At 38.4% G+C, this 18,274-nt stretch overlaps 1 protein-coding gene across 4 annotated transcripts in view; it reads left to right on the forward strand.

The window, feature by feature from the left end:
* GDAP2 (ganglioside induced differentiation associated protein 2) overlaps window positions 1-18,274 on the forward strand; it is a 67,548-nt gene that overhangs the window by 22,137 nt on the left and 27,137 nt on the right. For all 4 annotated transcript variants that reach the window (XM_070467231.1, XM_070467234.1, XM_070467233.1 and 1 more), the window contains exons 6-10: window positions 3,812-3,888; window positions 6,517-6,676; window positions 8,085-8,241; window positions 17,305-17,381; window positions 18,142-18,218. In XM_070467231.1, the coding sequence (XP_070323332.1) occupies window positions 3,812-3,888; window positions 6,517-6,676; window positions 8,085-8,241; window positions 17,305-17,381; window positions 18,142-18,218 (548 nt within the window). The remainder of the gene's footprint in view (window positions 1-3,811; window positions 3,889-6,516; window positions 6,677-8,084; window positions 8,242-17,304; window positions 17,382-18,141; window positions 18,219-18,274) is intronic.

An 18,274-nucleotide genomic window follows, 5' to 3' on the forward strand; every position in this document is an offset into this window, starting at 1 on the left:
TAGCTTGAGATAGGCCTGTTGTGTCTCCATTTTTTAGTGAAGTAATCATATGGATTAGAATTTAAAGAGGCACCATTATTTTGGAGAAAAGGCTCTGAAAAACAATTTAAGACTACTGGTTTTTGGTCCCAGTTCTGCTAATCTAATTCTAGCTCTGTGGCCCCCAGAAAAGTCACTTGATGCAGTACCATAAAGGAGTCAGCTCTGAACAGTAATTGTAGAAACAGCAGATAAAGATCAAAAATAGGCATAAGGGACTTTGGTGAAGCAATTTCCGGAAATTTAGTTAGCACAAAGGAAATGTAAAGCTTTAAGATAAGCATGTTAACTTGTATTTTAGAAGACCTGCTTGACTTATTACACCTTAAATATAATAGCAAAACTGTACCATTTCATTAAAAAATATACACACACACACAAACACAATTGTGCCCTTTGCCCATATGCTTTCTGAGCATCTGGGAAATAAATGGCCTTTAGGTTTTTATAGCATATACGGGCCAAAAACAAATCTAAGGATGTTACTCTTAAGTTCCTAGTTCCAAAAGCTGTCTCACTTATTAAACTATTACTGAAATTTATCTCATCTGAAGTCTAAGTAATATCTTCTTGATAGTTGTACCAAGGCTCTTTATCTTTTTATTTTTCCTTTGTTCATTTGCAGTTTAGTTTTTCTCCAGAAGAAACCTTAAAGAACCATCTGCATTTAGATAAATTTATTGGGTTATTTACTCATTCAACAGAAGTTTGAGTGACTACTGTGCTCTAAGCCGTGCTGTTTAGTAGAGAATACAATGGTGAGAGAAAAAGGCAATGATATCTTTACTGTGTTCCCAGGTTGAAAATTTTAATGTCCTACATGTCATTCTCACCCATTGTGAATGATGAAAGTGCAAGTTGCTCAGTTGTGTCCAACTCTTTATAACCCCATAGCCTATACAGTATATGGAATTCTCCAGGCCAGAATACTTGAGTGGGTAGCCTTTCCCTTCTCCAGGGGCTCTTCCCAACCCAGGAATCGAACCCAGGTCTCCCACTGCAGGTGGATTCTTTACCAGCTGAGCCACAAGGGAATCCCAAGAATCCTGGAGTAGGTAGCCTATCCCTTCTCCAGCGGATCTTCCCAACCCTGGGAATTGAACTGGGGTCTCCCATTGAACAGTTTTTACTAGAAGTTAGGCACTTGGCATTTTGATTGGTTGTAGAGTACTAAAACCATGTAACCATGATAGCACTCTTTTTTTTTTCTCCTTTTTGCAGAATTACTTTTCTGAATGAACTCTGCTATTGAAAGAATTCAATTTGGTTACTAGTTAGTGTTGTATTTTGTCTTCCAAAGGAAATCCCACAGTTTTATGCTGCAAAACTATTGTGTTTAAACTTTAAAACTTGGTGTCAAAGTGAATAGGATGGAAGAAATTCTTTTAAAAAAAATTTTTAAATTATTAGAACAGAGGGAAAGATGAGAAATTTGTCCCCAGTGGAGAAAGAATTAGGAAGTTTTGTTCAGTCCTTCAACAAATGGGTCTCCTCTGTTAGGTTCTCGAGGTACAGTAGTGAACAAGACAGGCTATACTATGTCAATAACCAGAACCATAAAATATTATTCAGTTATTAGTTATTTTTGAATGATTGCTTGCCATATTCCTCAGGTGTGGTAGGCCTTAGTAATATTAATGTTAAGTTTACTTGGCATTCAGAAAGCTCACAGTCTAGCTATAAACTGCTGTGAGAAGTTCACAAAAGGAGGGCTGTTCAGACGATTATAGGGGTGACATAAGGACGGATCACGTTATCTGAAGGAGATGGTCTTTGATTGGGTAGAGAGAAATGAGCAGGCGTTCGCTAAGAGAGGGTCATGGTGGATAAAGGGTGTTCTAGTCAAAGGTAACCGTGAAAGCAGAGGTAGGGGAACATCACAGCAAGTGGCATGTTCTGAGTCCAGCAAAGCAGCCAGTGGCTGAAGCATATGCTGTAGTTGGAAATAGAGCTAAGGGGTGAAGGTGGAAGGGTGGTTAGTGGTCAGTGTGGAGAGCCGTGCTGGGGCCTTTGGATCTGAGCCTGTAAGCAGTGTGGAGCCATCAAAAATGTTTAGCAAGGTGGATAACATAAGATAACTTAGGGGCAACAGTGAATATACAGGCTGGGAAAGAAACACGAGAGCAGTTGAGAGCTTATTGCCAGTGTTTGTAAGCACTGAGAGCAGCTGGAAGAGAGCAGGAATGGCTGTGAGAAATATCAGCAGTAGAATATAAAGTACATGATAACCCACTGAAAGTACAGGATGAAGGAAGACGTGAAGGAAGTGTCAGAAAATTCAGGATCCTAGCTTAGGTGAGGGGTTGGATGTCGCTGTGTAACTGAAATAAGGAGTGTGACAAAGGAGCAGCAGTGTGGGGAGAAGCGGAAGTCAGGTCTGGTCCTGTTGGGATCAGGTTTGGACATGTTGAGTTTGAGGTCTCGGTGGGGAGTAGGGAATTTCAGGGGTTTTTTGTTCATTGAGCAGAGTATAGAGAACAAACATGGATACCAAGGAGGAAATAGTGGTGGCGAGGGGGTAGAAAGGGATGAATTGGGAAATTGTTGCTGACATATATACGCCACTATGTATAAAATAGATAACTAATGAGGACCTACTGTGTAACACTGTACTCACAGCTCTGTGGTAACCTAAGTGGGAAGGAAACCAAAAAAAGAAGGGGTTTATATATACACATGGCTGATTCACTGTGCCCTATAGCAGAAACTGACATAGCAGTGTGAAGCAGCTGTGCTCCAATTTAAAAAAGAAGAAGAAAACGGTGTAAAAATTTGGGAGCCATCAGCATTTGGAGTACTATCTAAGCATCAAATTAGTGAGCTCAAGAGAATATATATATAAAGAAAGCAAAAAACATGGAGGACAGAACCTGGAGAGGACAACATTTTTAAAAGTTGGGGCGTGAGCATCTGGAAAGAAATCGCTGGTAAGTTAAGGAGTGAGAAAAGGCGACTTGGTCTCATTATTAGCAAGTTTAGAGAAAGAATAAGATAGAAGTGAAGAAAAAATAATTCAGTTTTGGTTTGATAGGATATTGAGAGGACCACCTGATGCAAAGAGCCGACTCACTGGAAAAGACCCTGATGCAGGGAAGGACTGAAGGCAAAGGAGAAGGGGGACGACAGAGGATGAGATGGTTGGATGGCATCACTGACTCGATGGACATGAGTTTGAGCAGACTGCAGGAGATGGTGATGGACAGGGAGGCCTGGCGTGCTGCAGTCCATGGGGTCTCAGAAAAGTCAGACACGTTTTAGCGACTGAACAGCAACAATAAAAGCGCTGAGTAGGGCATTTAATACTGTAACAGATGAATGGGAAGGCACTTGTGCTAGACCATTCTGGTCAGAGAGGGAGGCCCCAGAGAACAGAAAGAATATACTAGATAAGGGAGAATTGTCTGGAGTCAGCATCTTCTATGGCCAGCCGCTGTTTACTGGCAATAAAGCAGTAAATAAAACTCTTGCTGTTGTCTGGAGCTTTCATTCTAATGGATAGGGCAGGGACAGAGGGGGAGGATATACAATAAACAGGACGCATCACAAAATAGCTAAAATAGTTGCTGTGGAGGAAAGCAAAATCAAGGAAGAGTTTTGAGATAGGGTGGCCTGGGCAGGCCTTACTGATGCGGTGTCATTGAGTACAAGCCTGAACGAATGGAGCAGTGATCCGTTACAAAAATAAAACTTGGAAAGGACTGATTTTTCTTCACACATAAGTAACTTCTCATTTATTATTATTTATTAATAATCCTTCTGTTACTTTCTTTAGGCACTGTAAGGAGATTCCTCGAAATTCATGGAGAGACTCTTGAAAAAGTAGTGTTTGCTGTCTCTGAACTAGAAGAGGTATTTCGCTAATTATCTTCATCAAGTCTTATTTTTACTTGTGTTTGCCTTTGTGTCTTCATTATCTGTTAACTGAATTGCCAGCAGGCAAATCCTCATTATCTGTGCATATATCTGGCAATGGGACTTACCATCATTGCCATGAAAGACTGTACTAGAGACTAGAAGCTAGTCAAGAGGAAGCATTTTGTTCATATGTTTCACTGGTAAATTGTTATCACATAGTGAAACCTTACAAGGCGGAGCTGCTCTGATTTACCCACATGTTAGCTCTCAAGACATCTCAAGGCATTGCCTTGTGACCTAAGCCCTGGGCCCTTGGGCAGCAGAGCTGGAAAACAACCTCCGCTGGAAAAACCCTGGTGTCTGCCTGACCTGGAAGCAGGTGACAGCCTAGCCTAGTGGCGAGTATTGCGTAAGTTATGAGGTTTCTGTTTCATTGTATGTGGTGAGGTTTATTATATTTCAACTTAATTTAGAGCTGTCTTAGGAAATTAGCTCTTTTTAAAATCTTACTAAGCTTTGTTCAGCTGTAGTGTTCTCTGTCCCATTCAGCTTGTATTATTTCTGAATTTTGTGTCCTTGGGCAAGTTGTTTAACCTCTGTGTGCTTGGATAAATTATGAATACTGATAGTACTTATATCACAGGAGTTTTGTAATTAGTACATGTATTTTACATATTTCTGTATTTCCATTCACAGTATATATAGGTATATATGTGAGATATAAACCATCTTGAATTTGCTGAAGACAGACACATGTACCATGTTTGCTGTATCTCTTGTTTTACCTGGTTTGCCTATTCATTCATTCTCTCAGTGACCTTTATTTTTGAATGTCTGGCGTGTATCAGGTTTACTAGTCCCAGAACCTGACTACACCAGTGAATGAATCACGGTCATTGTCCCCAAGGAACCCACTGTCTGTTGATGGGGACAGACAAGTCAGATAAGTTACAGTAATTGTGACAAGTGCACCAATGGAAGCATGGGAGGGATAGGGGCACACAGCTCCAGTCTGGCGTGGGGTTAGGAAATACTTCCTGGAGGAAGTGATATATGAGTTGAAATCATTGTAAAAGATAACTAAGATTTTCCAGAGGAAGGGCAAATAATGGTAGTCATAAAAGTACAGGCACACATGTAAGAAATAGCAGAAAGGGTATAATGTATTGCATAAAATGTGAGGCGGCTGCTGCTGCTGCTAAGTTGCTTCAGTTGTGTGTTCGACTCTGTGCGACCTCATGACGGCAGCCCACCAGACTCCTCCGTCCCTGGGATTCTCCAGGCAAGAACATTGGAATGGGTTGCCATTTCCTTCTCCAGTGCTTGAAAGTGAAAAGTGAAAGTGAAGTCGCTCAGTTGTGTTAGACTCTTTGCAACCCCATGGACTGTAGCCTACCAGGCTCCTCTGTCCATGGAATTTTCCAGGCAAGAGTACTGGAGTAGGTTGCCATTTCTTTCTCCAAAATTTCAGGCTAGGAGTGGCAAAATGACAATCTGGCCGTTCCTCAGAAAGAGATTCCACTCTATATGCAGAATAAAATTGAAAACATAAGTATTAGTTGCTCAGTCATGTCTGAACCTTTGTGACCCCATGGACTTTCACCCGCCAGGCTCTGCTGCCCATGGGAATTCACAGGCAAGAATACTGGAGTGGGTTGCCATTTCCTTCTCCAGGGGGTCTTCACCACCCAGGGATCGAACCTGGGTCTCCTCCATTGCAGGCAGTCTTTACTGTCTGAGCCACCAGGGGAGCCCATTGGAAACATGTGTCTGCACAAAAACTTGCACACAGACATTCGTATCAGCGATATTCATGGTAACCAAAAAGTGGGAACCGCCTCAATGTCGTTAATGGGTAGGTAGAGGTGCTATATACAGACAGTGGGATCTTACTAACCTATAAAAAAGCATGGAGTGATGGTATATCCTGATGGATAGGTGGGTGTGGTATATACAAACAGTGGAGTATTACTAACCTATAAAAAAGTGTGGGGTGATGGTACATCCTATAGCATGGGTGAACCTCAGAAACATATGCCCCATGAAAGAAACTGGACACAAAAAACCATATACCATGTTCCATTTTAATGCAATGTGTATTCTGAAATAGGCGAATCCACACAACAGAAAGGAAGATATCTCTTTGTTATTTGGGAAACCTCTAAGAAAGAATAAAAGTCAGGAAATAGCGATCCTTTCAGAGAGAACTGTTTAAAAACAAAAATGTCAAAAATTAAATCTAGGTCCCATGGACCCTGATGGTGCACTCAGGATTGAGGAAGTAGCATCCGTGTCAGAGCTGACTCTTGAAAGACAGATACCATTAGTGAGGTGAAGAAGAGGTCGGGGATGGGGGTCACAGGACATATCCACTCCAGGCTCAGTGACCTGGAGCTGTCAGGATCAGGACTCACGGGTCTATTTGAGTGACTGACAAATCCTGGCCTTTGACACAAAAACTGACTGAGGGTCCCAGGCAGCATCCAGTCTGAGCTTAGACGTGGTGAGGTCTTAGTTCGTGATGGAGGCTGTCTTCACAGTATGTGGAGTGGCATGAGCACTGCTGATGCCTGTTTCATCACTCCGGTATTTTTCACAGAATGTTTGGCTTTTCTTAAACAGGCTACTTACCGAAAGCTGCTACCTCTGTACTTCCCAAGGTCACTGAAGGAGGAGAGTCGTTCGTTGCCATACCTACCTGCAGATATTGGCAATGCAGAAGGGGAGCCTGTGGTACCTGAACGACAGATTAGAATAAGTGAAAAACCTGGCGCCCCGGAGGGTGAGTTCTCTCCTTTTCTTAACTTCCCTCTTCAGGAAGCAGAGGCTCTGATAAACATCAGCCACCAAAGACGTAGCAGGTTCAGCCTGTTCTTTAGGAAACTTTTAGTGTGACACTGAGATCAAGACCAACTTAAGTGTTTTTAGAGTCTTATTCTTGTTGAGATTTACTCTTTAAATTATATATGTGATGTGAAGTCTTGTGTTAGGCATAGAGATTCAGACAACATTTGTACCCTCGTGAAGTTTATGGTTTCACACAGGACACTGTTGAGGAAACAATATATGATCATTAAAATTTTCAGCAGATTCAGCTATGTCCTCTGAAAGCCATACCTAAAACAAGAGTGCCGTAACCATGTGTTTTGCTTCTTTTGGTTACATACCAGTGTAGATTGAAGTGATGGTAGAGCAGGGCAGGATGGGAGCCCCTCTGAGCTGTTCTGTGTGACAGCTTGTACTGATCTTCATGGATACATGTTCAACATGTTGGAGACATGCCTCACAAGCTTCATCGCTGGGGCCCGATCTGAAAATGAAGCGGTTTAAGAATTACTGTGAGATTTCTACTGTGAACACTTTTAAATGAGCATCAAGTTAAAATCTGTTGAAGGCTACTCATCTCTTTTTTGTTACCAGTACACAAATTTAAATCAAATGTGAGGAATAATAAATGGTTTAGCATCAGAAAACATCTGGTAACCAAGCTTTGCTGGAGGAGTACTTTAGGGAGACTCCAGTAAAGTACAGCCTTGAAGTGTGTCCAGCGTCATTCGGAAATCCTCAGAATTGTGACTGCCATGATAGAATATCAGTTTTCTTAAATGCACAAAATGCATTTTGATGACAACGGGTAGTGAAGAGCAAAACCAGTTGAGGTGGCAGTGCTGAGTTGTCATTAGCCACAAGGTTCCCTTCTGTCCACCATCCTCAAACACTGCTTGACTTCCATCTGTATCTCAAAAAACATTCTTACCTCATAGGCTATAGTTTTCATAAATATTTTCAGATAGAACATTGAATCTGTTAGGAGACATAAAATCAGCTTGAGGGATTGAAAGAAGATTCATTTAGTGGTATTTTTTAATAAAAGCAAACTCTGAAAATCTTGCCTTTCACACTTTGAGGAACAGTGATACAGATGTGAAGTCCCAGCTGAACAGCTCAGATGGTGGCATTGCCTTGGGAAGCCCGCCGTGGTCCAAGGATTCTGTTTGTTTGCTTTTCTTTCTTGAAAAAAAAACTGTTTTGTCTTAGGTTGGTTTTTTTTTCCCCTCAGAAAGATCTGGTGAGGCAGTGGGGAACACATTAAGAGGTGATCCATTCCCAAAGGATTAGCTGCTAACAACACATAAAATGATCATATATGAATAAATAGCCATAAGCTATTGATAGCTTTTTTGTTACAGATAACCAGGAAGAAGAGGACGAAGGCTTGGGAGTTGATCTCTCTTTCATTGGCTCTCATGCTTTTGCCCGAATGGAAGGAGATATTGACAAGCAAAGAAGACTGATCCTTCAAGGGCAGTTATCAGAGGCAGCTCTGCAGAAGCAGCATCAGAGAAAGTAAGACAAACCCTTTGGACAGACAGACACTTAAGGACTAGAGAAACAAGATAGGGGCCACCTCTACTCAATGGTCTACATATAACGTAGTCTCATTTATTCTTCCTGACAATCCAGTAAGGAAGATACTGTCCCCACTTAGTAGATGTAGAAATTCAAAGTTAATTTATCAATGATCACAGTTAATATGTGATGAAGTCAGTGTTCAGATGCATCTCTGATTTCAGAGCTTCTACACTTTCTATTGCAGTTATAGTACCTCTATAAAATTATATTATATTCTAACAGCAGAAAGGGAAAAGGGGAAGTCAAATTAACAAAGTTTTTACTTAACGTTACTATATTTGTGATTAAAGCATAGTCTATGGTTGTTGTATTAATGGTTAAAGAGCTTTATTTCCCCCTGATTTATCCCAAGGACTTTCTAAAGTCATTGCATTTCTTTTAGGTGTTTTCTAAAACAATTCTGAATAAACCCTTTTTGAAACATAAAGAAAAGCAGCTTTGGTATTTCTGGGTAAGTTTGTCCAAGGACTAACAGATTATGCTTGGAAAATAAGCTGCTTTTCAAAAAATTTTAGAGGAAAGGAAAATCATAAACCATAATTGGTTAATATTCACTATCTTTTAGGGTGGATTGAGAGGGTAACATCTCTTAGGGTTGTTGTGAGTGTTAAATAAGATAGTGTAATGGACTTAGCACAGTACCTGGCAATTCTCGCAAGCTCTTAAAATTGGCCACTGCTGTTCTCTTTAATACTGAGCAAAATTTGACCTATTATGTACCTTTGAGCTTGGGTACTTGCCACCCCTTTTGACTGGATTACTCTTGTCCTTCAATTCGTTCTCCAGGTTTCAGCTCAGACTTGATTGCCTCCAGAAACTTAGCTCCTTGGAGATAAGTTGGAGTAGATGGAACAGAAGTCTGCCTCTCCCATATGCTTTTTTCTTTACACCCTATACTTAACCAACCAAAGCATAGCCTAGCACTCATTACACTATACTGTAATGATGTACAGTTGTCAGTCTCCGTATATAAAGTGGAAGTTGTACTAGATGATCTCCAAGTCCCTTATAGAATTAGAATTTTGTTTTTCCTGAGTTCCTGCCCTTCCCTTTATTATTTTCATAAAGAAAAGCAAATTAGCCACTAGGGGGCATCAATAAACAAGCTTTTCCAAAGGCACGCACCATCAAATGATAGCTTCAGTGGTTTCTGAACTTGACCATGCGTAAGAATCATCTGGCAAACATTTTTCTTTAAATACAGTGACTGGCCTCACATGTCTGGGCCTTTGGCCTTTATGTACATTTTGAAACTTTCATATCACGATTTATGCACTGCTAGATTTGGATACCTTTGTTTGGATTAGAGCTGTAGTTCTCAAACTGTTTGGTCTCAGGTCCGCTTTGCATGCTTAAAAATTATTGAGGACCCCCAAGAGCTTTTCTCTTTACAGCTTGTACCCATTGATATTTATTACATGATAAATTACTTGTTCGGGCTTCCCTAGTTGCTCAATGATAAAGAATCCACCTGCCAATGCAGGAGACAAGGGTTCAATCCCTAGGTCAAGAAGATCCCTTGGAGAAGAAAATGGCAACCCACTCCAGTATTCTTTCCTTGGAAATCCCATAGCCAGAGAGAAACCTAGTGGGCTGTAGTCCATGGGGTCTCAACGAGTCAAACACAACTTAGCAACTAAACGATAACAACAGAATTATTTGTTAATTCATTTGAAAAATAACCCATTATGTTTTTATGAAAAAAATAACTATTTTTTAAGTTAGTAAGAAATGCATCATTTTACATTTTTGAAAATATTTTAATGTTTGATTTAATAGAAAACAGCTGGACTCTGATATCAGCATTCAGACTGCTGCAATATGTTGTTTTGTGTGAAGTATATGAAGAAAATCTGACCTCACTAGATACATAATTGGAAAAAGGAATATTTTTCTAGCCTCTTAAAATAGTTGGGGATATTCGTTGATATTATACCATAACTCAATAAATGGTACTTATATGTTTAGTTGTAATATGGAATCTCAGACTATATGAATTTTTGTATTGTTATATTAGAATGTGTTGTTTTATCCTGCACTTTGAGTAGATTTTGTAATAGGAATTTATGGCATGAATTTATAACATGGTGCATTGGCCTTTTGGAAAGTATTGACTCAATACTTTCAATACACAATATTAAAATATTATATTTGTTAGTATCACCACTGCTCTCATCAGCAAAGTCCTCAGGTGTTAAGAATGGTTAGCTTCTGGTGATGGATACAAATTTGCCAACATTTTATATTTATATTTATATATTTATTATATATTAATATATAATATATATATATATATATAAAAGCTCAAGTTTTATCACTGGTGGTAAATACTGTTGGTTGTTTTTCTCAATATGACAGGGTCACTTTATTCATTTTTGAGAAAATATCTGCCAAATACTCATATTGAATAATCACAGTTTGCCAGTCATTAGTTGAAGAAAAATGGTGTTTCATGAACAAAAGCAACTAGTTCAGTTAGCAGGTCAGACACTTAATGCTTTACTTCAGGACAACCTCAGGCTTCGGCCTGCAGAAGTGCTTGGTGTGTTCTTCCCATTTTGTGACACATTAATATTAAAAAGATGTATTCCCAAGAGTTGATGTAATAAAATTAATAATTTTTTCTTCCTCATAAAAGGCATTCTTAAATGAAACTGTCTTTTTTTTCCCCTGAATTTTTTGACAGTTAAGAACACGATGACTACTAGTATGATCTGGTGCTTCCACCTGGATTCATGCTAACGCAGCAGTTTCTTTTGTACCATCAGTGCAGATGTCAACACAGTAGGAAAAAAAAAAAGATGTTTTAGTTTTATTATAAAGACAGTTTGACCTTGCAGAGCCCCTGAAAATATCTTCAGGCTGTGGACCACACTTTGAGAACCACTGGTCTGGGTCTTCTAGCAGTAGTTTATCGTTAAAAGGAGTTGTGGTAATTACCTGATGTGGTTTTCTGAAATGTAGTATAGCATTAGAATCACCAAGGGTACTTTCTAAAAATTCATAGGCCCCACACCAAACTTTCTGAATCAGAACCTCTGTGGAGAGGGCTCAGGGTCCATCCTTCTAAGGTTTCTTAAATGATTTCTTAGACTATTTTGTGTCTGATCTGGTCTGGCCCCTTTAACTTATAGAAGGGTAAATTGACCACCAAGAGTGACTTGACCATAGTTACAACTAATTGAGGATGAGCTACAGAAGCTCATCTCCCTTCTCTACCACTGTGTCCAGGCACCTACAAAGATCAGATTCAGAGAAGCTGGGGAAAGGAGCAGACGTGTTCTATATGCATGTGCAGAGAATTACACTGTCATCACCCTTCTCAAACTAATTACCCTAGTCTCTCTTCCTGTCTCCCCGTCTCTCTCTCATACACACACACCTTATTCATTTCTCTGTGGGTAATACAGATAAACTGCCGTTTGTTTGTGTCTGGACTGGATACTTGCCTGTCTTGTGTCTCTCTTTTTAGTGAGGAGATTTGTTTCACTTAATAATGACTTGTTCAAGCCAGTATTATTAAAATAAATCTGTATTCACTGAGCCCGTGCTTTCTGGAAAGGGATCCTCAGCAAAGGGGTAGGTTAGAAAGGACTATGAATGCAGCATGTAAAGCATTGCCCTTGGTAGAAAGTGATGAGCTTGAGACTGAAATTAGTCTCAGAGTTGACAATTTCTGTTCAGTTCAGGAAACATGGGATATTTACTCTATTCAAGATAATATTCTAGAATTGAAATAGGTAAAGAAGGTAGTCCCTTTAGAAATTCATGAGTGAGCCACACTACCTTAACATGTCAGGGTGTGTTATGTATGGTGCTCTGGTTGTTGTGGACAGCTAGTTAACACTTAATAACCTACAGGCTTGGTGAAGAGTACCACTTCTGGTTCTTAAAGCCTGGACCAAGAAACAAAGGGCAGTCTTCAGTTAGGAATTTCTTTTTGAAAGCCTTCAGTTCTTGCTTCAGTAACAAAACTAATGGTCATATGGATAGGTTGTAGGATTAGTTCATTCCTTTTGTAGCATTGGCTTTTCTCTGTGTAATAATTCACTTTAACATCTAAAATAATTAGATAAGTTGTCTAATTCTTGATTATTATTTCCAGGACTTCCAGCCAATTGTGACACTAATCTGGGTGTATCATAAGATAGGAGTTGGCTTCCTTACAAAAATTAGCAAGCAATCTAGATATTCTTTTACGAAGATCCAGCTTTTAAAACTCTTAATTTGTTTTTCAAGTACTTTTTTCTTTTTTCCTTGGTTGGCTTAAGATCCAGTTGCCTATAACTCTTATGTCATTTCTCACAGTAAAAACTTTATCTCATTCATTATTAAATATTTCTTGAACCCTTACTGTTGTGCCAAGCTAGAAACACAACAAAGTGACATGCAAGGCAAATCTAGCCCCAGGCCTCATTGGGCTTAAGGTCTTGCAGAGAAAAGAAATGTTAAACTGATTACTGTATAAAGATGTATTTAAATTGTAGGATGCAATAAGAGTATATATAACAAGGGTTTTAACTAAGTCCAGTGTGGGACAGCTGCATGAGTCACGGCCGACTCTTTGCAACTCCATGGACTGTAGCCTGCCAGGCTCCCCTGTCCCTGGAATTCTCCAGACAAGACTACTGGAGTGGGCAGCTGTTATTCAGGGGATCTTCCCAACCCAGGGACCGAACCTAGGTCTCCCACATTGCAGACGGATTCTTTACTGTCTCAGCCACCAGGGAAGCCCAAGAATACTGGAAGGTAGCCTGTTCCCTTCTGCAGGGGACCTTCCCGACCCAGGAGTCAAACCGGGGCCTCCTGCATTGCAGGAGGATTCTTTATCAGCTGAGCTACCAGGAAGGCCCATTAGTATATGAAAATGTATTTAAATTACAGGATGCATTACGAGTATATATAACAAGAGTTTTAACTAAGTCCAATGTGGGACAGCTGCATGAGGTCAGGAAAAACTTTTGTTAATTTCAAAGTGAAAATTTTCCCTGGACTGTTGGTTGTATACCAATAAGTAGGTTAGTTAGTGGACTTTTAAGAGTAATTTAGCTTGAATTTTCTTCATTATTCAACTCCTGGTTGTGCAGTTGGATGGTAATTTATTAACTAGGAAAAGCGGCCTTGTGTTTGCTTTGTGAGGACAACATCTAACCTTAACTGACTGCAGTCTATTGAGAAACCATCTACTCAGTATATCTGCCTGGAGAGCACCGTAGTGGGTACTTTTGCTGACATTGTGATGTATTTTGTGTGACTGTTAACCCGTGATTATATTTTGCCTATCAAAGTAATAAGCCTTTGAGGTTGGGGTGTTTTTTCTTGTTTGATTTTTAGCTTTTGTTTTGATTGTTGGATTAGGATGAAAGGTTCCATGTTTTCATTGAAGTAAAATGGAAACTAGCAAAAAGTGAGGTGCAGTTTTCAAGAAATACAATGAAAAGTTTAAAATATTCTTTGAATGGGGGGTGGTAAGCAGGGATAATCAAAGCAAATTTACACAATCTATAGAATGGAGGGGACAGTTAGAATAAAGAAGAAACCAGATGAAGATGGCAGTTGTGAGTTGTTGCATTGGAATTCATCTCAGGGTTCTTAGAAACTATAACAGTTGTCAGTGTCTCAGCAGTGATTCTGAACCTTTTTTAAATCATGAAGCCTTTAAGAATCTGATATAAGCTGTAAGCTTCTTCCATGATCATGTTCATAAGGATTTGCCTATCCTAGGATCTCAAGTTGTTAATTACAGATGAGGTTGAAAACATTTTTGAGTTTACACTATTTCACTTCATATTATGGGCTAAAATTAATTTTAGATGGGTTAAAGACTTAAATTTTTAAAAATTAAAATTCATGGAAGGAGTCATAGGTTAGTATTCCTCATACCAATAAGAAAAAACAGGTTTCTTAAAATATAAAAAGCACTGACTTTTGTAGTAGAAAAATTAATCTTGACTATATGAAAGATAAGAACTACAGAAAATGGGGCAATTAAGCGTAAAGAAAGTGAAAGGCAAATTGCAGAATATGAGTATTCACAATACACACAACTGGCAAATGATTAGATAAAAAATATATGAAGAACTCCTACAAATAAGTGAGAAAAGAACAAACAACCCAGTAGATAAATGGACAAACAGTATGAACAGGCTTCTCACAGAAAAAGCCAGGAAATATGAAAATGATCTCATCATCAGTAGCAACCAGGAAAATGAAATACAATTTCAAACCCAGCTGAATGACAATTAAAATATTTGCTCAGATCAAGTGTTGAAGAGGACATGGCTTCTTAGAACCTCCTGTTCATTGCTTGCAGAAATATACACTGGTACAAAACTAGGGAAAACAGTTTGGACCTTGAACTGTTCCACTTCCATTCCTAGGAGTGTCCCCAAGAGAAACCAAACACACATACACCAGGAGATATGTAAAATAAGTTGGTTGCAGCATGTTCACAGTGGCAAAAACCTGGGAATAACCTGATGCCTGTCAGTAGGAGAGTGGATGAAAACTACAGTTTTCGTGTAGTGTAAGTACATTATGGGTAATAGTCAAAGAGAGTGAACAACATTGATACCCAACAATAGAGGTGAATTTTAGCAATATAATAAGTCCAGAAACTAGACCCCAAAAATTTTGTGATAAGCTTTTGTCTTTTTTGAGTAGTTAAAAACAGCCAAAAAGCTTTTTAGGAATATGTGTAGATGAATTAAAATGATATAAAAAGGAAAACTAGAAAATGAGGAACCTGAGATTCCATGTGACGAGTGAGAAGAGGCAGTGACTTGAATTGGAGGGAAGTGACCGCGGTGATTAGATGGAGGTTTGTGATGGTGCGTGCTTTTGTTTTGGGTAGATTTTGGAGTGCTTATTACATTCATTAAAAGTAACTAACTAGATAACTACTTTTTAAAAGACAACCATGCATGTACCAGTGATGAGAGTGTTTTGAAGCAAGGTGATTAGTTCTGTTCTGTGCATCTGAGTTCCAGTTTAAATTTGTTTTTTTCTTTAGAGTTCACTATGAATACATAGTGACTGAGTGTCAGGAACTACCCTAGAGACTTGATAGAAATATAGAGACAGTGAAGACATAGTCCCTATCTTGAGGTCTAGCAGAATGGACACAGATACTGCAGTGAGTGGGGAAAGAAGCCTTGTGCTGATCTTTGTGATATGAAGCGGTAAGCAATTCTACCACAGTTCTGGAACTTGCTTCCACCTGCTCCTCACTCTGCCCCAGACCCCTGCTTCTACAGTCCCCCTCTTAAGAGACATACTTGATAGATAGAGCATTTAGATGTCTGCTAGATTGCTTGTCTCATACTGTATTATTACAGTGTTAGTTGTCTTTGTAATATGTCTATCTCATATATTCAGCCTTAAACGCTGAATCCAAGGGCCTTTTGTTACTCATCTCAGGGCTCCAAAATACACTGAGTAATACTTATGTTTATTATTTCATTGAACAAAGATTTGAGTCCCTGCTATGATGCAGGCATTGCATTTTTGCAATGTCTTTGAAAAATGAGGTATTGAATACACAGAGTATAGAAATGAACAGATATTTACTGAATTCCTGTTGCATGTTTGTGTTATGACCTGTGGTGCTCATAAGACACTTAAGATATACTAGTCTCTTTAGTCTTGATATGGAGATGGTTTAATCATAAAACAATTAGAAAGCAGTACAGTTGGGGGATTAGTGTAAATAACCTGGGAAATAGCTCTGTCTGAAAATATGGAATTGTATGTATGAATAGGGAGAACTAAAATAAACATAGGTCCTTTCTTGACTTGCACATTATATCTTAAACTAACATTAAAAGCTATTGACTTTAAATTTAGTTAGCACAGGTGGGTATGTTTCTAAATTTAAAAAGGCAGACTATAGAACTGTGCAATACTAAGTGGTTGTTTTTTTTTTTTCTTCCAGCTTTTAAAAAATGTTTGGCCATGCTGCTTGCAGCATGGCTTGTGGAATCTACATTCCCAGACCAGGAATCTAGCACAGAGTCCTAAACACTGGACTGCCAGGGAATTCCCAATACTAAGTTTATTTTTCACAAGCAACAATTTCCATGAAACTACCAGGCATATTGCTTGTTGATTACAATCCCTGTGTAATAGACTTCCTATTAAATATCCTTAGTTGTGTGGTTTTATAGCTGAAGGGTGTTCTGCAGAAACACTGTTTTGCAGATCAGGAAACAGGTCCATAGAGCTGAGGTGTCTTTACTAAGGTTGCACAGAAAGTGGTGAGATGAGAACCCAAATATCCGCTCTCCTGGTTTAGTTTTCTTGTTGTTGTTTTTAATGTTGTAGGATGTTGCCAAATGAGACCTAAAAGCTCTTTCAGATTTTTAATGTTTTTTCTGATTTTAACATTCTCTTAGCCAAAGCCAAAATCCAGTCACTATGATCTGGTATATGGAGTATCAGTAGAGCTAGTGTAATTAGTCATTAAATAAGCCCGGACTTCCCAGAAAAAATTTACCTAGTTTCTTTGTGATCTGGCAAAACATGTACAACACTTAGCTGTTTTTCTTCAGAAAAGTAAATTCCTTGAGTGTCTGACCATGTCTATTCACTAGAGTATTCTCAATACCTCTTGTGAAATAAGCAGTCAGTAAGTCTTCGTTGAACATCTCTTGTGGAAAACTGCATTTTGTTTGCATTTTTTTTCAAGTAGAGGAAAATAATAATATTTTTTTAATAATAGTATTTTAAAAACAATGTTAGTTTTGAGTACTTGGTATCTTAGCCAATTATATGAGTAGTCTTCTTTTGCTCAAAAAAATTTTTTTAAGCCGTCTGGTGTGAACATCTTCCTTTCTCAGTAACTCATTTGTTTTGTTTTTTAATAACAGAGATTCAGCTTAGTGAACAGCCTCTTTAACTCCTTCCTCATTATAATAAAACATTCTTTAAGCTAAAAAAAGGTCTCATTTATAAATTTACAACTGTTTATTATAATTATCATGTCCTTTATTTCTCTAGTTATAATCGCTGGTTGTGTCAAGCAAGATCTGAGGATCTATCTGATATTGCTTCTCTAAAAGCCTTATACCAAACAGGTGAGCTTAAGGGCATAGTAACTTATTCTTTTACTGATTAAAAGACATTATTTGGCATGCTATGACTTCATTCTTCTCTGATTTTGCCCATTTTGTCTATATATAGTTGGGGGTTTTTTTGGTACAATAAAGATAGATTTTGCTCATCACCAATATGTTAAAAATATCATAATCAACCTATAAGATTTTCAGCTAGTTATTTTATATTGGCAGACTTCATTTCTTCTCAGAAATGAAGTCCTTTTTCTTCCTTTTTTGTGTCTTATAAATTTTTTTTCTAGTTTTAAAGTACCATAATCTCTCTATACAGAATTCAAACCTTACATAAATATATAACAGAGACAGTGAAAGTTATCAGATTCCCCCTTTATATTTCTTTTCCAGACAGTACTTGTTAATTTTCAGATGTGAGTTCCATTTAGTTTTTCTTGAATCACTAAAGTTATTAAAAGTTGTAGTTAACTTAAATAGAAAGCTATTTATAAAATGATCTTTACCCTGTGACCTTACCTTTGGTTTCCCCAGATTTAAAACCTGTAACAGGGCTTACCTTAAAAGCAAGGGCAGTCATCAAGCTGAAAAAAATTAAAAAGTGGTTTTCTACATAGTGAAAGAAATCCGAAGATGAAATTGAAAAGCTTTTGTTCCCAGTTTTTACTCTTTTACATTTGTGTAGAATATTTTTATAAGGTCAGAGCCCAGGACAAATAATACTCTTGGAATGAAGTTTCTGTGTGCTGATTACATTTCCTGTTTGTAGGTGTGGATAACTGTGGTCGCACGGTGATGGTGGTAGTTGGAAGAAACATTCCTGTAACATTGATAGATATGGACAAGGTAAGCCATAAAAAGGCCTTGTTTTATAAATAACATTGATTTAAAAAAAATAAGTA

The sequence above is a fragment of the Odocoileus virginianus genome, chromosome 5 (assembly GCF_023699985.2).
Source record: "Odocoileus virginianus isolate 20LAN1187 ecotype Illinois chromosome 5, Ovbor_1.2, whole genome shotgun sequence".
Taxonomy (NCBI): Eukaryota; Metazoa; Chordata; class Mammalia; order Artiodactyla; family Cervidae; genus Odocoileus; species Odocoileus virginianus.